The following is a 17,255-nucleotide window of genomic DNA, read 5'->3' as shown; positions in this document are numbered from 1 at the left end:
TCATCAAGAAGATTGGGGTAGTCCCCGTTTCATTTCTAGCGATAGAGTTTTAAGGGGTTTTTTCTGGGGTCTTTCTTCGGCGTTGAGAGGAGAGAGAGGGTAGTGGGAAGAAAGTGGAAAAACCATTTTCCACTCCCACTACCGTTTTCTCACAAAACCCCCACCGTCTTATGTTGTGTTTGAAACCTTCAAAAGATAGAAAAGGAAGGGTGGATAATTAGTATTTTGCTTCGCTCTAACCCAAAATTGGCTAATCAAAATTTGGCAACTCATTTTTTGGTTATCAAATTAAGAAGTTGCTAAGATTAACAAAATGAAGTCTCACGATCAAAGTTATTCGTACTGTATCGGCCGGTACCGGCCAAAAAACACAGGGGCGGGATAAAGCATTAGTAGAGGATTTATAGACAAAAGTTAACAATCTATTTTCCCTCAACACTCTAAAGCATTACAGTTGTGATACCTTGAGGGGACTTTATTCACCTACGAGTCAGTATTGAACATATATAACCCCACAATGCTATCACACCAATACATAACAGCAATTTGATTTCGACAACCACATAGGACATCTCCTCCATGGCCTTTCAACCGCAATGTCGCTCCCAATCCGATTATACTCGATGCTGTAACTAAATACAATAGAATTGATGAGAACACTTGGATAGATCACCCGACCTTCTGTAAGAGGCTTGCGAATGATAAGGTTTCCAAATGCTTACATGCGCAGGACTAACTTTTCACTTGATGAAGTAGATACAAGTTCAGCACAAGTCAGAGGCGATGGAGAGTAGATCCAACATTTTAGAATGTGAAGTTGTGAACACAACCTTTCAGTCTTCCATTAAAAACAAATAAACAAAAACAAAACCTTTCAGAGTCTCGCATTATGCAGCCGGCCATAATGTCTTTAGTAATGTATTGCAGTTGGAAACTTCTTTCTCTTTTTTTTTTTTTTTTATGATTGGCGAAACTTCTGGTAATTGGCAGGCATGTCTTCCAAGTCTCTTTGTAATTTTTGTTGTTCATCAAAATTTTACGAGTTCCAGATTAATAATGACGCAAAAGGGAAGCTTGTACTTGTATAGTTGTATTGTAACTATATAATTCTTGTTGCAGGACATGCGAAACACCAAAGACAACAATAGCAGCAACCTAACATGGGTACGTAAGAGAACCTGGTTCCAATATCCGATGCACATCCCCAAATCCAATTAGTCTTTATCCAAGTAGTCTCTATGAGAGACAAAACCATATGCAACCCATGAGCAACGAATAAAAACACTTCTTATCTCCTCAAGTATCCCCCGATGGGCCGATATATATCTAACTTCGATCTTGCGCAAATTTTATTAACAACAATCAAACTAAAGTTCCTTGAGTAATCATAGTCTTTAACCATGAGACATATAGCTATCGTTCTAAAAGCCAGCTTTGCCATTGCAATGCAAAATCATTGAATAAGAATAATGTCAGGTATCCTTCTAAAGAAAGTATAGCTATCATTCTAAAAGATGTACGGCTAACATATCAAAGTGAATATAAAGTACTGGAAGTATGCTCGTATATATTGTTACGAACTACTCATGCAAAGAACAAGAATGAGGAAAATAACGCATAGAATCATTGAATTCTCTTTTCCTTCCATTTTCATCTGATTAGCGGTGCCTTCTAGCTAGTGCCATTGCAGACACGAGGTGAAACAAGACTCTCCATAGAATAAGCCGCATCAAACCACTTGCAATCCGGAGGGATCTCAATCCTCTTGTATCTGTTCTGTTTCGGATTGTAGATCACTAAATCAGTCGAATTGAACACCATTACGACCTCTCCGTCCTTTCTGTAACCCAACACCCTAATGTAGCGAAAACAGAATTCCCCTGGCACATTTGGTACAACAAAAAGCTTGATCCAAGATTCTTTCATGCCATATTCCTTCATCACCCAAACATCGGAATGACTCTCCCAACTACTGTTGTTAACTCCACAAAGCCATCCACCCAAAACCCCCAACTCAAAAAAAAACAAAAAACCACCTTCAAAATTTTTAGGAATGGGAACCTCCTTGAATTTCTCCTCCACAGCATCAAAACAAAAAATCGCCTTAATGAAATTGCTATTGTCACCAGCCGACCAATGTGGTGCCCCATTCAGAACCGCCGTCGGCAAAGCTTTAATGAGAAAGAAATCGAAGTCTCCAATCCTCTTCCACGAACTCAGTTTAGAAGTAAACATATGGACAGCAGAACGGCCATCAATTAAACGCGAATTAACCCCAACAACCTTGAAATCGTCACTAACGGAGTCATGACAAAGCCCATACTTTACAAACCTATTTTCACCCTCTGGTGGTGAGAATTTCTGGTACATTTTGGTTGATGGGTTCCATAAACATAGTTCACCATCCATTCGTAAGAGTACGATGCCATTGAATGAACCAACAATTTCAACATAATACTCACAGGGGGGACTTTTAAGCTCAATTATGGTGTGATCGGGTGCTTGGTAATCTACGGAATACATGGAGGGAGAAGTGCCAGAGCAGAAGATTATCTTATGGTTGATGTTGTTGTCGTTTGTGGATTGATGATGGAGGTGTGACTTGATGAATTCGGGGGCGGTGATCAGAGCGAGCCATGACTTGGAAACCGATTTGAAACGGCACAGAGACTTGACGGGTAGTCTTGAGAATATGTCGTAGACGATCTGACCAGGAACATCAGGCAAACCCATCACAATATCCTAGTAAGACGGTTTCTGAGAGAGAGAGAGAGAGAGAGAGAGAGAGAGAGAGAGAGAGAGAGAGAGAGAGAGAGAGAGAGAGGGGAAAGCTGGAAGAAAGCAGAGAAGGCGTAGGTTTGTGCCTTGGCCAGTCGGTTTCTCTAGAATGAATATAAACTTGTTTTTGATTGGCAGGCTGCTATGCATGGGTCGTCTTTGGGCCACAAGGGGCAGGCTGTCATTGGTGGGCTAAGAGGAGTGATCCAGTCCAGGAGTTGAGCTGAGCTGAACTGGATTCATTAAATTACTCCTAATTTCATTAGCTTTATCGAACCTTGACCATGAGACCTTCAATATTCAACTAGAGAATTTTCCCACAACACTGTAAAGCATTACAGTTGCTATGCATGGGTCGTCTTTGGGCACCTCCTTGAATTCCTCCTCTGCAGCTTCAAAACAAACAATCGCCTTAATGAAATTGCTATTGTCACCACCCGAACCCCAATGCGATACGTGCTTGATCCAAGCTTTCCATTCTTGAAAATCGGAAAATCTAATCTTTCCTTATTTTCCAATTTTTCAAGAGTGGAAAGCTTAGATCAAATATCTACGTACACGTATCGAATTGAGCCGATCCTCGCAAGGGCGCACTCAAATTTTTTTTTTTAAATTTTTGAATGGCTCGGATCATCCATGAAGGGCCCAGAATGAGCCCCACATGCTGGGTGGTGGCCGGCCACCAATTTTTGCATCGGTGTACATAGTGTTTTTGATATTTTTTAAACGCCTTCGTACGACCCTTTCTCCCTCTCTATAAAAATCAACCACAGAACCCACCGAGCTCCCTCCATAAAATTCCTCTCTCTCTCTCTCTACATATACACCCTCACTCATATACATTCTTTTCTCTCCCTCTCTCTCACTAAAATTCTTCAATCTCTCATTCCCAATTTGATAGAAATAAGTTTCTTGATTTACCCACAGAAAAAAAAATCACATTTCTTGAGGTTCTTGGTTTTATTTAAAGATAGTCAATGCTATGGATCATCGCCGACATTTGCTTGGCTTGCCGGACGACATCCTCCGGAGGATCTTCGGGTCTCTGCCCTATCCTTCACAACTTCGAGCGCAAGTGGTAAGCAAAAGATGGTGCCAGGCTATTTCAACGATGCACGTGCTAGGCACAAAGGTGAGTCACTACCATTCCATCGGATGACTCCTCTGGGCATTGTCGACCATTGCGCATTTTCGAGAACCAATCTGGCGAACGGTGATTCGTCTCTATGAAATTCAAGATCCACGCAGGGTATCGGTCTCAAAAATTGTTCGAAATTTGTCATTGCGCGGTGTTACCCACTTCAAGCACAAGCGGATGGTGGTGTAAGCATCACGACATTCTCTCTGTTGTTCCTAGTTTTCTGTTTGAAACCTCGATCGGGCTTTAGTCAAGGACTTAGAAAGTTTTGATTTCTCAAAGTCTCGTTGATCTAATGACTTTGAAAATTGATAACGTGCAACATCGAGATGCATGACTCGTCATCGGGCCAAGGCAACGCCTAATAGGCATAAGATAGACTCGACAAAAGACAACCTAAAAGCCACCCTAGCATGTTCCTATGCAAAACGGTATGAATGTATTTACAGACATGAGATAGGAAAAGCAGTAACACATAGACAGTACATGGGGTTAGATGCAAGAAATCCTTCTTACCCTGCGGGCTCTTATCCTAGGTTGGAAGATTCTATTGCTTTGTACACATGTAGAGGCCAGTTTTGGTTTAAAGGGGTTCATCTGATTAGAGCCGCGATACACCTCCCGGTCCAATGTGTACAACAAGGCAATGGTCGAACGGTAGTAAGACTCATCATCGTCCAAGGTTGTTGGGCGTTCGAAGAGGTCCAATGCGTACAACAAGGCAATGGTCGAACGGTAGTAAGACTCATCATCGTCCAAGGTTGTTGGGCATTCGAAGACCCCAGGCTCCAATAAATTGTGTCGGTTATCCAAAACACCTCAACGGGGCTAGCTAACATCGATGCAAATGTGAAATGCCGAAGAATGATCTAGTGAGAGAGAAACGTAGTGTTTTGAAAAATGCCTTTTTAAGCTTGGCCTACTTTTATTAATCGATACTTGGAGGAAACTACACAAATGAACAATGGTAAAAGCCCCAGTTCGAATTGCTCGGACATGAGATCCTGTTACGTTACCATTCCGTTCTTCAACAGCGCGGAGCGTATTGTTTTGACAGACTTTTAAAAGATTGTTCATTTATGTATTAATTTCCAACAACCAATCAATGCAATGAGTCCCCAGCAGAGTCGCCACTGTGGGCAGAAGACCCTGAAAATTTATCTATGTATAAAATTCGGTGCGCCCTTTTTTAATGCTACAATTCAAAGTCGCTACTCGGATTTTAGCGGTAAAATAACCAAGGAGCCGAATTTGAAACGTTTGTTATGTTGTTTGATTTGAAAAAGTCTTGTAGACTGGACCGTTGTCACCTTCGATATCTGAGGTTCGGGAGCTAGGTTACGAGAAGAGAAGGGTTTTATGGCACCCCTCTCGCCCAATTCGGAGACCGATCTTTACTCAGACATTTTCTAAAACATTTGCGTGCCCTCAAACGCATCTTTCATAGGAGTGGACGTGAATATTTTTTCAGAAAGTTTTTTTTGATGAACAAGGAAAAAGTTCTGATGACATATTTTTCTAATCCTGTTATGAAACATCTTTCTTTTTTCTAATCGCGTAAAAAAGAACATAATGGGATTGTAAAAATCAAGATGAATCAATTGAAAGAAAAAACCCAATACAAAGTTATTTAACTTGTCGGAATGCTTTTCAAATTTCACAACATTATCTGTATTGTATTCTAAAATAATATTTTTAATTTCTCTAATTTACTTTTATTAGGAAATCAAAGAAAAATAATTAAGGTGAAAAAGAAATTAGATATGAGTTTGTCTTTGTAAAATTAAAAATAAAATATACGCAAACTAGAGAGACTATTTTGTAAAATTAACCCTTTTTTAAAACGCCTTCCAACGATTCCTTTCTTCCCTCTCTAAAAATCAACCCCTTTCTTCCCTCTCTAAAAATCAACTACAGAGCCCACCCTCCATAAAATTCCTCGCTCTCTCTCTACACATACACCCTATACATTCTTTCTCTCCCTCCCCTCTCCCTCCCTCCCCCCCTCTCTCTCTCTGTCACTAAAATCCCTCATATAAATTTCTTGGTTATCTTCAGAAATAAAATTATCCTTTCTTGAGCTTCTTGGTCTATGGCTGATCCCCGTGATATGCTTGACCTGTCGGATGAAATCGTCCGGAGAATCTTTCAGTCATTGCCCCATCGATTACAGATTCGGGCACAAGCCGTTAATACAAGATGGGACATGGCCATTTCGTTGATGCAAGGGCCAGGAACCCAGGAGAGGCACCTGTTGGTAGGCCTATGCAAAAAACCCACGGGTCCGTAAACCCGACCCCGACCCGAAGGGTCATGGACGGGCTCGAATCACTACCTCGGGAGGGTACGGTTTGATTTCCATTGAAAAAACTGTTTTCGGTTCGGATTTCGGGTTTATATGGGGTTTACCTGTCGGGTCTGACCCGACCCGACCATTTTAATATACGTATATCTGCCCTAGTACAAAAGGGGAACAACACACTTTCTGAAAAAATAAAAACACTCCTGATCTAAAAATGGTGTTGCCGCCGCACCATCCCACGGTGGGATTCCCACCTCCAGTTCCACCGTGAGCCTCCGGCGCCGCACCACCGCCTCTCTCTCTCTCTCTCTCTCTCTCTCTCTCTGTCCTGCTCTCTCTCTCTCTCGCGACGCCGGCATCCACTACTCCACCATCTCCAGATCCCGAAATTGGTAAATCTCACACTTATACTTCGAATCGGAATGGATCTGTCTGTCTTGCTCCCTCTCTCTCGTAATTTTTTTTGGGGTGTTTTTTTTTTTAGTTTTGAGGGATTATGGTGACTGGTTATGTGACTACTCCAGACTGGATTTTCTGCATTTTCATGTCCTCCTCTCTCCGATATGTATTTTCTGGCTCCATTGGCCCAACCCGACCGACCCCGAACCGACGAAAAGAATCGGTTTTCGGGCGGTTCTCCTAGGTACTTGGTCCGGCTTCGGTTCAAGAAATTTCCAACCCGACATGGTCGGGTCGGGTGGTGGGTACGGGTCAAACCCGACCCGCCTGACCCGTGCACACCCCTATCTGTTGGGGTGCTTAGTTAGATTTTGAAGTAAATTGGACAAGAGAGTGGGATTTATAAAGAAAGTATGGGTGAGAGGTGTTATAAAGACAAATTATGAAAGGCTTTAATTAGATTTTCATTGTATCAAAGTGAGTACAACAAGGCTCTATTTATAGAGCTTCCACCAACATAGAATTCTCTAGAATTGTCTAGCTAGAGATAAGCACATGTGCATTAGGCCATCCACAGTGGTATAATCAAAAGTCAATTGTTGTTAAAGTTAACAATATTAGTGTAAAAAATGGCTCACAATGGTATAATCAAACTTAACAACATTCTTAGAAATAACCAAATTTTAGGCTTTGGATAACCAAAACTAGCAACCTTTTTCAATAATCAAAATTTGTGAATCCCACACCACATAAGTTAATTGGTTCCAAAATTTATATACACGCGTATTTCAACTAGTATTTTCTTCTTCTCTTCTTCACCTGCTCTATATCTTTTTCACTTCAACCACAAACTGTTTCTCTTTCTTTTCTTCCAAAAGTGAAGCTCATATTTCTCGATCATCTATAATTTAACCCATCGTTGCCAGATTACGGTATTTTACTATTCTTTTCCGTTTCTATTTTAGACTGCATTCTTATGAACTTAACTTAAATCTGAAAAATTGTCTTTATTTGATTTTTTTCGCATTTGTTAATTTTGTGCCAAACTTTTATGGGTTATTGATTCATCTCGACGAGAGAAATCGGAAAAATATTTTTTTTTACTTTTACCCAAGTATTTTGAGAAATAATTACTTTTTAGCAAAATAAATAAATTTTTCGACTAAAAAGTGGTTATTCTTTTTTGTTCCTCCCCTTATAGTTTAGTAAATGAAGAACCTTGCAAAAAAAAAGAAGAGGAAGAACCTTGCATTATTTTCCAATTTCAAAAACACATCTGATTTTTTTTGAAAGATTAAGAGAGTGGTGGATTTGTGATATAGGCTACAAGAATAGGAAGGAAAAAAAAGTTTGTGTTGTTTTGATAAATAACACTACGAAGAACACCATATGTTCGATATATTTTTGCCCAAAAAAAAAACATAATGGAGGAAAGTGAATGATGGAAAACAGAGGGGGAGAGATAGATTGTGTGAAATTGTAGTGGACTTCTTATTTTGGTTATGGACTAGAAGTGACCATTGTGAACCTCAACATTATTAAGCTTAACAACTTCTTAAATGAATAATCAAAAGCTGATGTGTCAACTTTTGATTATCCTATTTTGATTATATCACTGTGGATGGCCATACAAGGATCTCCTAAGAGCATCCACAATGTAAGAATCAATTAAAAGATTGCTAAAGTTAGCAATGTGTGCTTTAAAAAGTGCTCACATTGTAATAATCAAAGTTACCAACCTCCTAACCAATAATCAAATTTGGGCATTCGAATAATTAAAAGTAACAATGTGAGACTTTACATTGCTAACTTTAGCAACCTTCTAAATGAATAATCAAAAGGTGACGTGGCAAGTTTTGATTATTTACTTTTAATTATTACATTGCGGATGCTCTAACTTCTAGATTTTTCTAGTTTAACCCATGTGCTTAATTACAAAGCTTCTTCTAAAATTATCTAGTCCTACCCATACAAATATCTTCTAGTGTAATTATTACTTCTACACACTTCTAATTATTTTAAACTTAGATATTTAAATACTCATTCTACATTATTCTAGAAGATTACAAATTACTTATTCTAACAGCATCCCCATTCGACAGCACGACTACTTTGGGCTTTGTACGCGGTTGCGCACGTTGGAGTACCAATGTGGCAAATTGTAAATCATCTCCATAATGTTCAGGATCCCCGCCGGCAAATGGTGTCAAGAATCGTGTGGAAATTGACATGGCGCCCTGTGACCCGCTACGTCGTTCATTGGGATCGCAACAATATAGTAGTAATGTTACGGGCGCCTGGAGGAGGATTAGCTGACACACTACCATTGTTCTAAACTAGTCGTCGTTAATGTTTACAGTAGTAGCGTAGTACGTATGTAGTGTGTAGTAATCGGTCTCGATCAAGAATCGTGCGGAATTGGTGATTCGTCTCTATAATATCAGGGAATCAGTCTCGATCGAAAATCGTGCGGAATCGATCAAGAATCGTGCAGAATTTGTCATTGCGCCCCTAACGTATTGCCAGTGGGAATCATCTTTCAATGGGGTTTCCTTAGTAAGAGGGATGGATTCCAATCAATGACGACTTGGTTCCTAGCTCTAAGGTCTACCAGGCTTACAACGCCCAAAGTATAAATCCAATGGAAAGAAATTGTTACCCGCAACATCGTTGACTATTGGGAATATCGTGCGCAACAATATACGTACTAACAAGGGCATGCACAGATGTGGTATACTAGTCGTCGACGTTAATGTTTACAGTAGTACTGTAGTATGTAGTGGAGTATAGTATGCAAATGTTTACTGGAGTAGTATGCTATTGGTATAGCCAATAGTAGTAAGTAGTATTGTTGATAAGTAGTAACAAGTATTGATGAAATAAGTAGTCGGAGAGTTTTTTGGGATATTAATTTGATTGGTTTTGTTCATTCGTAGATTAATTAATTTGGTTTTGTTCAATAGTATCAAGTATTGTTTTTTTGGGATATATATTTGATTGGTTCTTGTTTCGGAACTGAGATTAATTTGTCTGTCGTCTTTCTTTTTTCAAATCGCAAGGCTTTCTTTCTTGCATTGATTCTATCCTTTCCTTCTCGCGGCAATATATTTCCATGATTGACCTGATAATTTAAGGCATATATATATTAATGCATGGAAATCCATCTCTTTACAATATTCCATTCCATGTGTTTTCCTATAAATTAATTAATTAAAACCCATCCAATGCCTATCAACTGATCTTGGCCGGAGTACTGCATGCACAAGGATTTGAGAGCAACTTAATTATCATGATCAAAATTGGTCCAGCTGCATGGGGTGATCACTGACCATGCATGCATGGAAGGCTTGGGAAGAATGTTGAACCAATTCCCGGCACTTCTATATATGTCAGTTCTTTTGTAGTACTACTTTCATTTAAAGTCCACTGGCGTGACATTTCAAAAGGCATATGCCATAGAAAGGACAAACTTCCACGATATAATATTCTTCTTTGAACCCATGAAGCATATTGCTCCAGCTAGCTAGCAGAAGTTCACCTTGTTCATGATGTAATTTGCAGATAGTCAGAGTGTACGTGGTATTTAATTAATTAGTAATTCTTATGACTACTATTGTATAGAATAGAGAAAGGTGAATTCAATCCCTAGTTAAGGGGTTATACTTACATGTATTCTCATTAGCTTCAAACCGATATTGTGATAAAAAAAAAAAAAAAAATTTATCTCATGAAGTTTCTATATATAGGTATTTATTACAAGTGCAATTTCATTGCCCGTGTCAAAAGCATGTCCCAGCACTATATTGAATTCATGACATCAAGATAAAGTCATGTTTACAAAACATGACGTTATTTGACTACTTGTATTATACCCATTGCAATAATGGTTTCATTTTTTGACAAAAATGCGATTTAGTGAAATCATCCCAGTTTCCAGTTAGGATGATCGCTCGGTCATTCGACAAAAGTTCAAACTCAGTTGTTCCATGGTGTATAGTTTTATTTTGAAAAAAGAAAGAAAGTTGGAGCTGAGGAAGCATGGGAAGGAACTAGAACAAACATTAGACTACCACAGAAGAGTAAAGGGAAATGGTACAATCAGTACTTTGAGCTATAAGAACATTTGTCCACTTTGCTTACGCCATACTTCATCACCTATGAAACTAAAAGACTGACACAACTAACGTTGATTATGCTTGGCTTTCCCCAAGTTCGTAAATCAAAACTTACAATATTTTGTCTCCAGCCAGACAATCATTGTAGAAACAGAATATGAATGCTTCAATGACTAAAAGTCAATACAAACACAAGTTGACCAAATCCGAGAAGGCTGCCCCATCTTCAAGCTACAAGAAGCGTGGCAAATTTTTGAAGTTGAACACATTAATCTGCAGCCAGTAGAGACAGCATCGTCTCCTCTATTCCGGGCAAGATGTGGCAGTTCTCTCCTCAGAATATATGCACAATGTCATAAGCAAATCTTTAGACATGTCAAGGAAAGTGGCAGTGTAGCATAACAATTAGCGTTAAAGTGAAAAATAAATTTTCTCAGGCTTCAAGACTTCACATAAAATGGCAGGCCAGATTTTTTCCAGAGACTTCAAAATTTGCTAAGAAATGCAGTATCAGGAAAAAATCAGCAGCTCTGATGCAACCAGTTAGTGGATAATTCTGATGCTATGTTATGAGCATGTTTCGTTAAGTTCCAGAGCAGTACAACTTGCTCAACCAGAAGCAACATGTATTGATGCCCTACCCTTGGAGCATGTGTGTAGTACACACACGACATTTGATAATCAAAAACCAATACAAATAGGAAAAGTCCAACCTCATTTACAAAACCATAAAGATATAACTAATCCAATGACTAGATGACCTGATTTCTACAACCTTTCGATGGTAAATTGACGTTTGTTTTAGAGATGTCAGAAAATGCTAAAATTTTCACATTGTCAAGATAAATGGGGCTTGCACCTACACATTCTTATTGTGGTTTACAATTAAAATGAATACTCTTACAAAAACAAAAGAGGATACGTCCAAAACAGCACAACTGACTGCAAAAAAAAAAAAGAACAGTGTCAGCCAGTTAATACACAGAAAGAAAAAAAAATGATGTATTATTCCACTTGCATCATCACAACTAATAACTCTCCGAAAAGTTAGGGGTTGGGTCCAAGAGGACCAAGACAATTTTAGACTGCATCTTCCAATGCAGAACATGTAGATAAATGACTATGGTAGTAAGAACCTCAAAGGTAAAAGGTGAATTCGCAACCACTTCAGCTACACTTTAAGCTCAATGCTTAATTTTCAACTTGAGCTGAGAATGAGTTTTGAGAGATGAGATAGTTTGGCCATGTCCATTGGAAAGCATTAACTACCAGCACGTACATGGAGGACAGTAGAGATTGAGGGCAAGAATAGTGGGAAGACTAAGAGCAAATTAATTAGAACGATATTATTATTATTATTTAATCCATAATATCAAGGTGACCAAATACAACTTAAGTACTCTTGAGCAAAAGAAAACTCGAGGAAGTCTGCGCATGAGGCAAATCAGTACGTCTGCCAAGCAAGAATGATCAGGAGAACATCACATGAAACAATCAATCAATAAGTAACTAAAAAATGATCGAGATGTGTACCATAAGCCCACCCAGAAAGAATGCCGTCAAATAAAATCTGGCTAGCTCCACGAATCAAAGTATGTATGAATGGATTGTAAACCCAGCCTTTGCCATGAGTCCTATTGAAGTAGTAATTGCCATGCCATGACAAGGAAATAATAGAAGACAAATCCAGTCAAGCCAGTAAATCCCAAAATTCCGGCAATAACCCCCGGCCACCAATGATAGACATAAATGTTCGACTGCAAAAACAAAAAGACCTCAGGTTTTAGCATCAATCTACAAATGGTTTCGCTAGACAACTGAGCAAACAATTAAGAAAATTATGTTATGATTAAAGTAGTGAAAATACATAAAAAGCAAGTACATACGATACGATTCAGTGGTTACCAATCGAAATTCAACATTGTTGTCTCAAGCCAGCTAGCTACTACAATACAATCCTTTTCCCTGATTCCCTCTATCAAACTCCGCGGAAGATATCTTACATATTATTGCTTTACTGCTATTCTATTTCCGGTTGGTTGTGGTTGTGGATGTGGATGAAATTAAACAATCACCAGTTCATAGAAATCATATTACGGACGACTAAGAGAGTTGCAGATACAACAAATCTAATCTAATCCCATAAAAATTTGCTGAAGGTCCTATCCTATTTACTGTCATAACTCATGTATTGGGAACTCTCTCTTTTTTTTTGATAAGTATAACATGTATTAATTGAAACTACAAAGGTTGATGGGGTCCATTTTGAAAAGCCCAACGAAAAAATTGCAGGGAGGTGGTGTACAAAAAAACCTGGAATATATAGATAGCTTTCATATTGTTCAATCTGCATATATATTCTCAGCATTGAAGGTAGGGAAATCATTCGTGGACTTCTCAGATGAACCTGAATCATCACGCCCAGCCAGCCATAGCTTCTGCCTAGCTTCTACGTACATGCAATTCCTGGATAGATAACAAGATTATAAGATGACTTATCCAATACTACCCCTATTGAATTCTCATAAAAACGTCAAACAGGTTCTAGCTAGTGGTCCAATGGTTAAAACTCAGCCTATAAAGCGATTTAAACTGAACTGACGACAGTGGCAGACAAAGGAATCCCATAAAGAGGGAGTACGTACAAAACTCTCTTAGAGTTCTGAGGGATTATTACGGTAAAAACAAAATTACCAAGATTTTTAATGGGTCCGAACACTAAATTTTGTCGCAAACACTAAATATACATGGGGAGAACGAGATTACTTAAAAAATCAATGCCAAAGATTCGGTCTCTAACAGTCTACCCTGACCTTATTGATGGGAATATATATGGGGTATAAGCACGAAAACACAGAAAAAGTACTAATAGACTGAGTGTTAGGGGTCCTTTGGCCTAAATCAAGTTTTCGGTATTTTGTTTCTCTTTTCTAAATTTACTTTGGATTTGCGTCAAGTTTTTGGGATATGAATCTAGAGAGTAAAAATTAAGACTACAAGTATAAAAAAAAGTTAACTAAAGAAGAAAATACATTTTAAAGTATTTGTCTTTAATGTCGTATTATCTGAACTTTCCAACTACGACCATACATCTATACTTTTTTTAGTCCTTCTCATTGATCTTAATCCCAAAAAAATTCAGGAAAAGGCAAACAAAATATCACTTCAAGTAAACAATACCTATTAAGAAAATATCACAACAACTCATCGCTATTTGGTGAATATCGTTCGAAATAAACCTTCTAAACCCTCTTCTTCTTTTTTCGAGTTGAAGTCAGCAATTGATATACACTCACCACCTACTACGCACAGATTCAAGTTCAGACATAGAAAACAAACGAACTTGTGAACGTAGCAGATCTGGGGATCGAGATTTGTTGTCGGGAGAAGATAAAAGACTACTCCAATTGATGTTTCGTTTAAATATACCTAAAATAGCTAGCAGATAGAATCGAAATGGATGGGTTGTTCTCATATTTGTTTCAAAACTGTCTGTTGAAGGGAAAAAAGGAGATCACGTTAAGGTCATCGGAGGAGCAATCGAGCCATAACTTGTCGGCATTCTCCTTCAAACCGGTACATTCTCCTTCAAACCGATACAAACGTCTTGTGTATACTTTCAGGGAAAGGAAAAAAAGTCTATACAATTACAAACCCTGTGTAATGTAGGCTCAAGGAAACCTCAATACTGCCGAATAATTGGCAAATTATATTTCCCTCGCTCTACTATGAAAAGCACAACAGGCCTTCATCCAAGTCTATGAGGCTACTTTTGCGGCTTAAAAGAGTGGAGCTTTAGCTCACCATTGCTTCTTTCCTTCCTTCTTCCGCCTGCTGCTGCCAACTCTTACAGAATTTCCCAGCCTCGGCAGTAGCAGATGGACTCTCACTTGGAGTGTTACCAGCAAAATTGTCAAACACGCCTGCTTGCACTTGCATTCTGTAACCATTCAAAGAATTCTCCTCGGTCATGTTCTCTTCAAGATTAGATGATGATGATTGATGATGGCATTGAAGCTCCTCTTCGATCGCCCTGGGCTAGTTCCCTTCCCATTGTTATGTTTTGCCTTGAAACTCGTGTTCACATGGAAGCTTGGTTTGTGAGTATTGACTGGAGATCTCATCCCCTGTAACAAGTGTCCAGAATTTCAACATGATAAACTAGTATGGAAATGTATGTGCAAGTGCAACATAGACACAACTTCCTTCACTTGGTGTGAAGTCACTGAAAACATCTGTATTCTTGTAAATATACTTCCAAGATATCATCTTACCACAGTTTTGAGCTAGCTTGGCGGAACTGTTTATCCATTCAACAGAGAAATATTCCACAAATTACTCGAATAAAATATAAAAGAGCATTAGGAGGGAGCATCTTTTGACATTTTGTCCTACCAAAGCTCCACCCTCACATAAATTAATTTGTTTCTTTTTTCCCTCTGAGGGAAATTTTAAGAAAATAAATCAGGAAAATTTAGGGCATCACTTTGGATAGCTATGTTAACCGATTTGCAACCCAGATGTGCACATACATCGGAACTTGCAGTCGCTGGAATACTAGCGTTTCCTTGTAACACGCCATTTTCTTGTGACAGTCAGCAAAACATACACTTACTGTAATTGTTTACAACTGGTAATGCAGTAGGTGTTTCTAATTTCCTCTATTGGTTCAATTTGAACAATAAGAAGTCCCGAAAGACTCCCATTCAGTTTATCAGGAGGAAAATTGATTACCTGACAAATATACCATTCAGTTGCATCATATAACTTGCTAATCAGCGCAAACACATGCACGAGGTGCATCAACCTGCAAAATTTTCGATTCATCAAAGAGTATTAGTACATTAACACGATGAACAAAGAATGACAAACTTCTATAAATGAAATGCTTAACACGGTTTGTCTCTCTTTTATGGATTGCTTTCTACCTTCTGCAAAATTCCAAAAAAGAACGGTTGGGAAGATTGTTCAACCCATCCATCTCCATCTTTAGCTTGATGAAAATCTCTGCAATCCTACAGAAGTGGACTGAAATTTAGGTATCCAGTCTATAGTCATGAATCAGAGAATGCTGCAGCAGTCTTTCTGAGATTTTTATCTTTTTACCACTTCATAATGATAAACATAGTGAGAATTAAAGTTAAAACCTGGCACCATCTTGCTGTAGATTTTGATTTTCTCGTCTGAATCCAGACATGAAAATTTCCAGACTTTCTACAGGCGATCCACCTTGACTCTCCAAAAGGATCCTCACCATCGGCAGCAGTGTGCAAATCCAGAGGCAAAGAACTTATGCCTTCCATTCTGGACAACCAATTGCTGAAAGCTTAAGCAAGTTGAAGAGATGGGCATACATACTAAAGAGTAAATAGTTTTTTTTTTGTGTGAAAAGTAATGCATATTAAAGAAAAATAGTGATGAAGAGATGACTATTGCAAGGTTTTCAGGAGATATCATGTCAAAAAGCAAAAGCAACCTCACATCTTGTTGTTTCCATCAGTTCAGAAGATGATCTAATGTAAGGCTTCTATTATATCTACAAGCGAGACATTGAAATCCTATGGGAAAATTACACTACAGATGCCCATTCTTCTCTTTAACAGCGAGCAACAGTAAGGAAATAAAAATCCTCCCGTCAAGTCAAGAAGTTTCCTAGTTACAGACAATATCTCAACTGGATTCTTTAAAGCCTCCATGTGCCAAGTGTCTCCATATCTTTCAAAGAGTCCATATGTAACAGCGACAAGATAATCGATAGAAGGCTAATTAAGAAAATGGTAAGTCCATAGCATAGTTTTAAATATTGGCCGATACGGTACGTATCGGCCGGTTCGTACCGGAATTTTCGACTCCCGGTTCGGATATAGGCCGATATATCGGTGAGATTGAAATTCACAGGCGTATCGGCCGGTTCCCGATACGTATCGGTCTGTAACCGATTTTTGGACCGGTACGGCCGATACGGCCGGTACGTATCGGTTCTAAAAAAAAAAAAAAACAGAAAAAACCAAAAAACAGAGCTAAAAAAAAAAAACAGAAAAAATCAAAAAACAGAGCTCCTTCCACACATATGTATATATTTGCTTCCACGTCATGCATGTACGTATCGGTACCTCCACGTCATTCATTCTGGCATTGAAGTTGTATTAGCAAAATTATGTTTGACTTAAAAGCTATGAGCTTGAAACTAGTTGTGGCTAGCGATTATGTAATGTAAAACCTCTATGGTGTGTTTATTTTAATGTCTTCATCTTATTTTTGCTATTTATGTCAATTATATCGAAACTTATAATGTTGCATTTTTCTCATATTTGTAAAATCTTATTGACTTGCGAGTTTTGATAAATTATCGGATGTTTCACATGAAGAGAATGGGCTATTACATGTCTTAAATTAATTAAAATGTGATAATTTAAGCCAATGTTTAGGGCAAAAGTATATTTTTCAAGTTTTATACATGTTGCTGATGATTTTTAAAAATTCACGACCGCGACACCCGATTCCCGCGACGTATCACCGATAT

At 38.5% G+C, this 17,255-nt stretch overlaps 2 protein-coding genes across 2 annotated transcripts; both read right to left on the bottom strand.

The window, feature by feature from the left end:
• Nucleotides 1–1,671: 1,671 nt before the first annotated feature.
• Nucleotides 1,672–2,733, bottom strand: LOC131324027 (F-box protein CPR1-like). Its single transcript, XM_058355857.1, has one exon. It carries the CDS (start codon nt 2,731–2,733, stop codon nt 1,672–1,674), a length of 1,062 nt encoding a protein of 353 aa, XP_058211840.1.
• An 11,967-nt stretch (nt 2,734–14,700) lies between these two features.
• Nucleotides 14,701–16,423, bottom strand: LOC131324026 (uncharacterized). The gene is made up of 4 exons (XM_058355855.1): nt 15,880–16,423; nt 15,661–15,747; nt 15,467–15,539; nt 14,701–14,859 (listed from the first exon to the last, which is right to left on the bottom strand). Exons 1-4 carry the CDS (start codon nt 15,987–15,989, stop codon nt 14,701–14,703), a joined length of 429 nt encoding a protein of 142 aa, XP_058211838.1. The 5' UTR covers nt 15,990–16,423.
• Nucleotides 16,424–17,255: the final 832 nt, after the last annotated feature.

The sequence above is a fragment of the Rhododendron vialii genome, chromosome 4a, assembly GCF_030253575.1.
Source record: "Rhododendron vialii isolate Sample 1 chromosome 4a, ASM3025357v1".
NCBI lineage: Eukaryota > Viridiplantae > Streptophyta > Magnoliopsida > Ericales > Ericaceae > Rhododendron > Rhododendron vialii.
Note: the sequence above shows the minus strand (reverse complement) of the source record. Positions and strands in the feature narration are given on the sequence as shown.

Bases quoted from the DNA above. Each gene is read 5' to 3' on its own strand.
- LOC131324026 (XM_058355855.1), bottom strand. From the start codon at position 15,989: ATGGTGAGGATCCTTTTGGAGAGTCAAGGTGGATCGCCTGTAGAAAGT. The intron at 15,748-15,879 runs GTTTTAACTTTA...CCACTTCTGTAG, and splicing joins CTACAGCAAGATGGTGCCAG to GATTGCAGAGATTTTCATCA. The intron at 14,860-15,466 runs GTAATCAATTTT...CACTTGTTACAG, and splicing joins CTGAATGGTATATTTGTCAG to GGGATGAGATCTCCAGTCAA.
- LOC131324027 (XM_058355857.1), bottom strand. From the start codon at position 2,733: ATGGGTTTGCCTGATGTTCCTGGTCAGATCGTCTACGACATATTCTCA.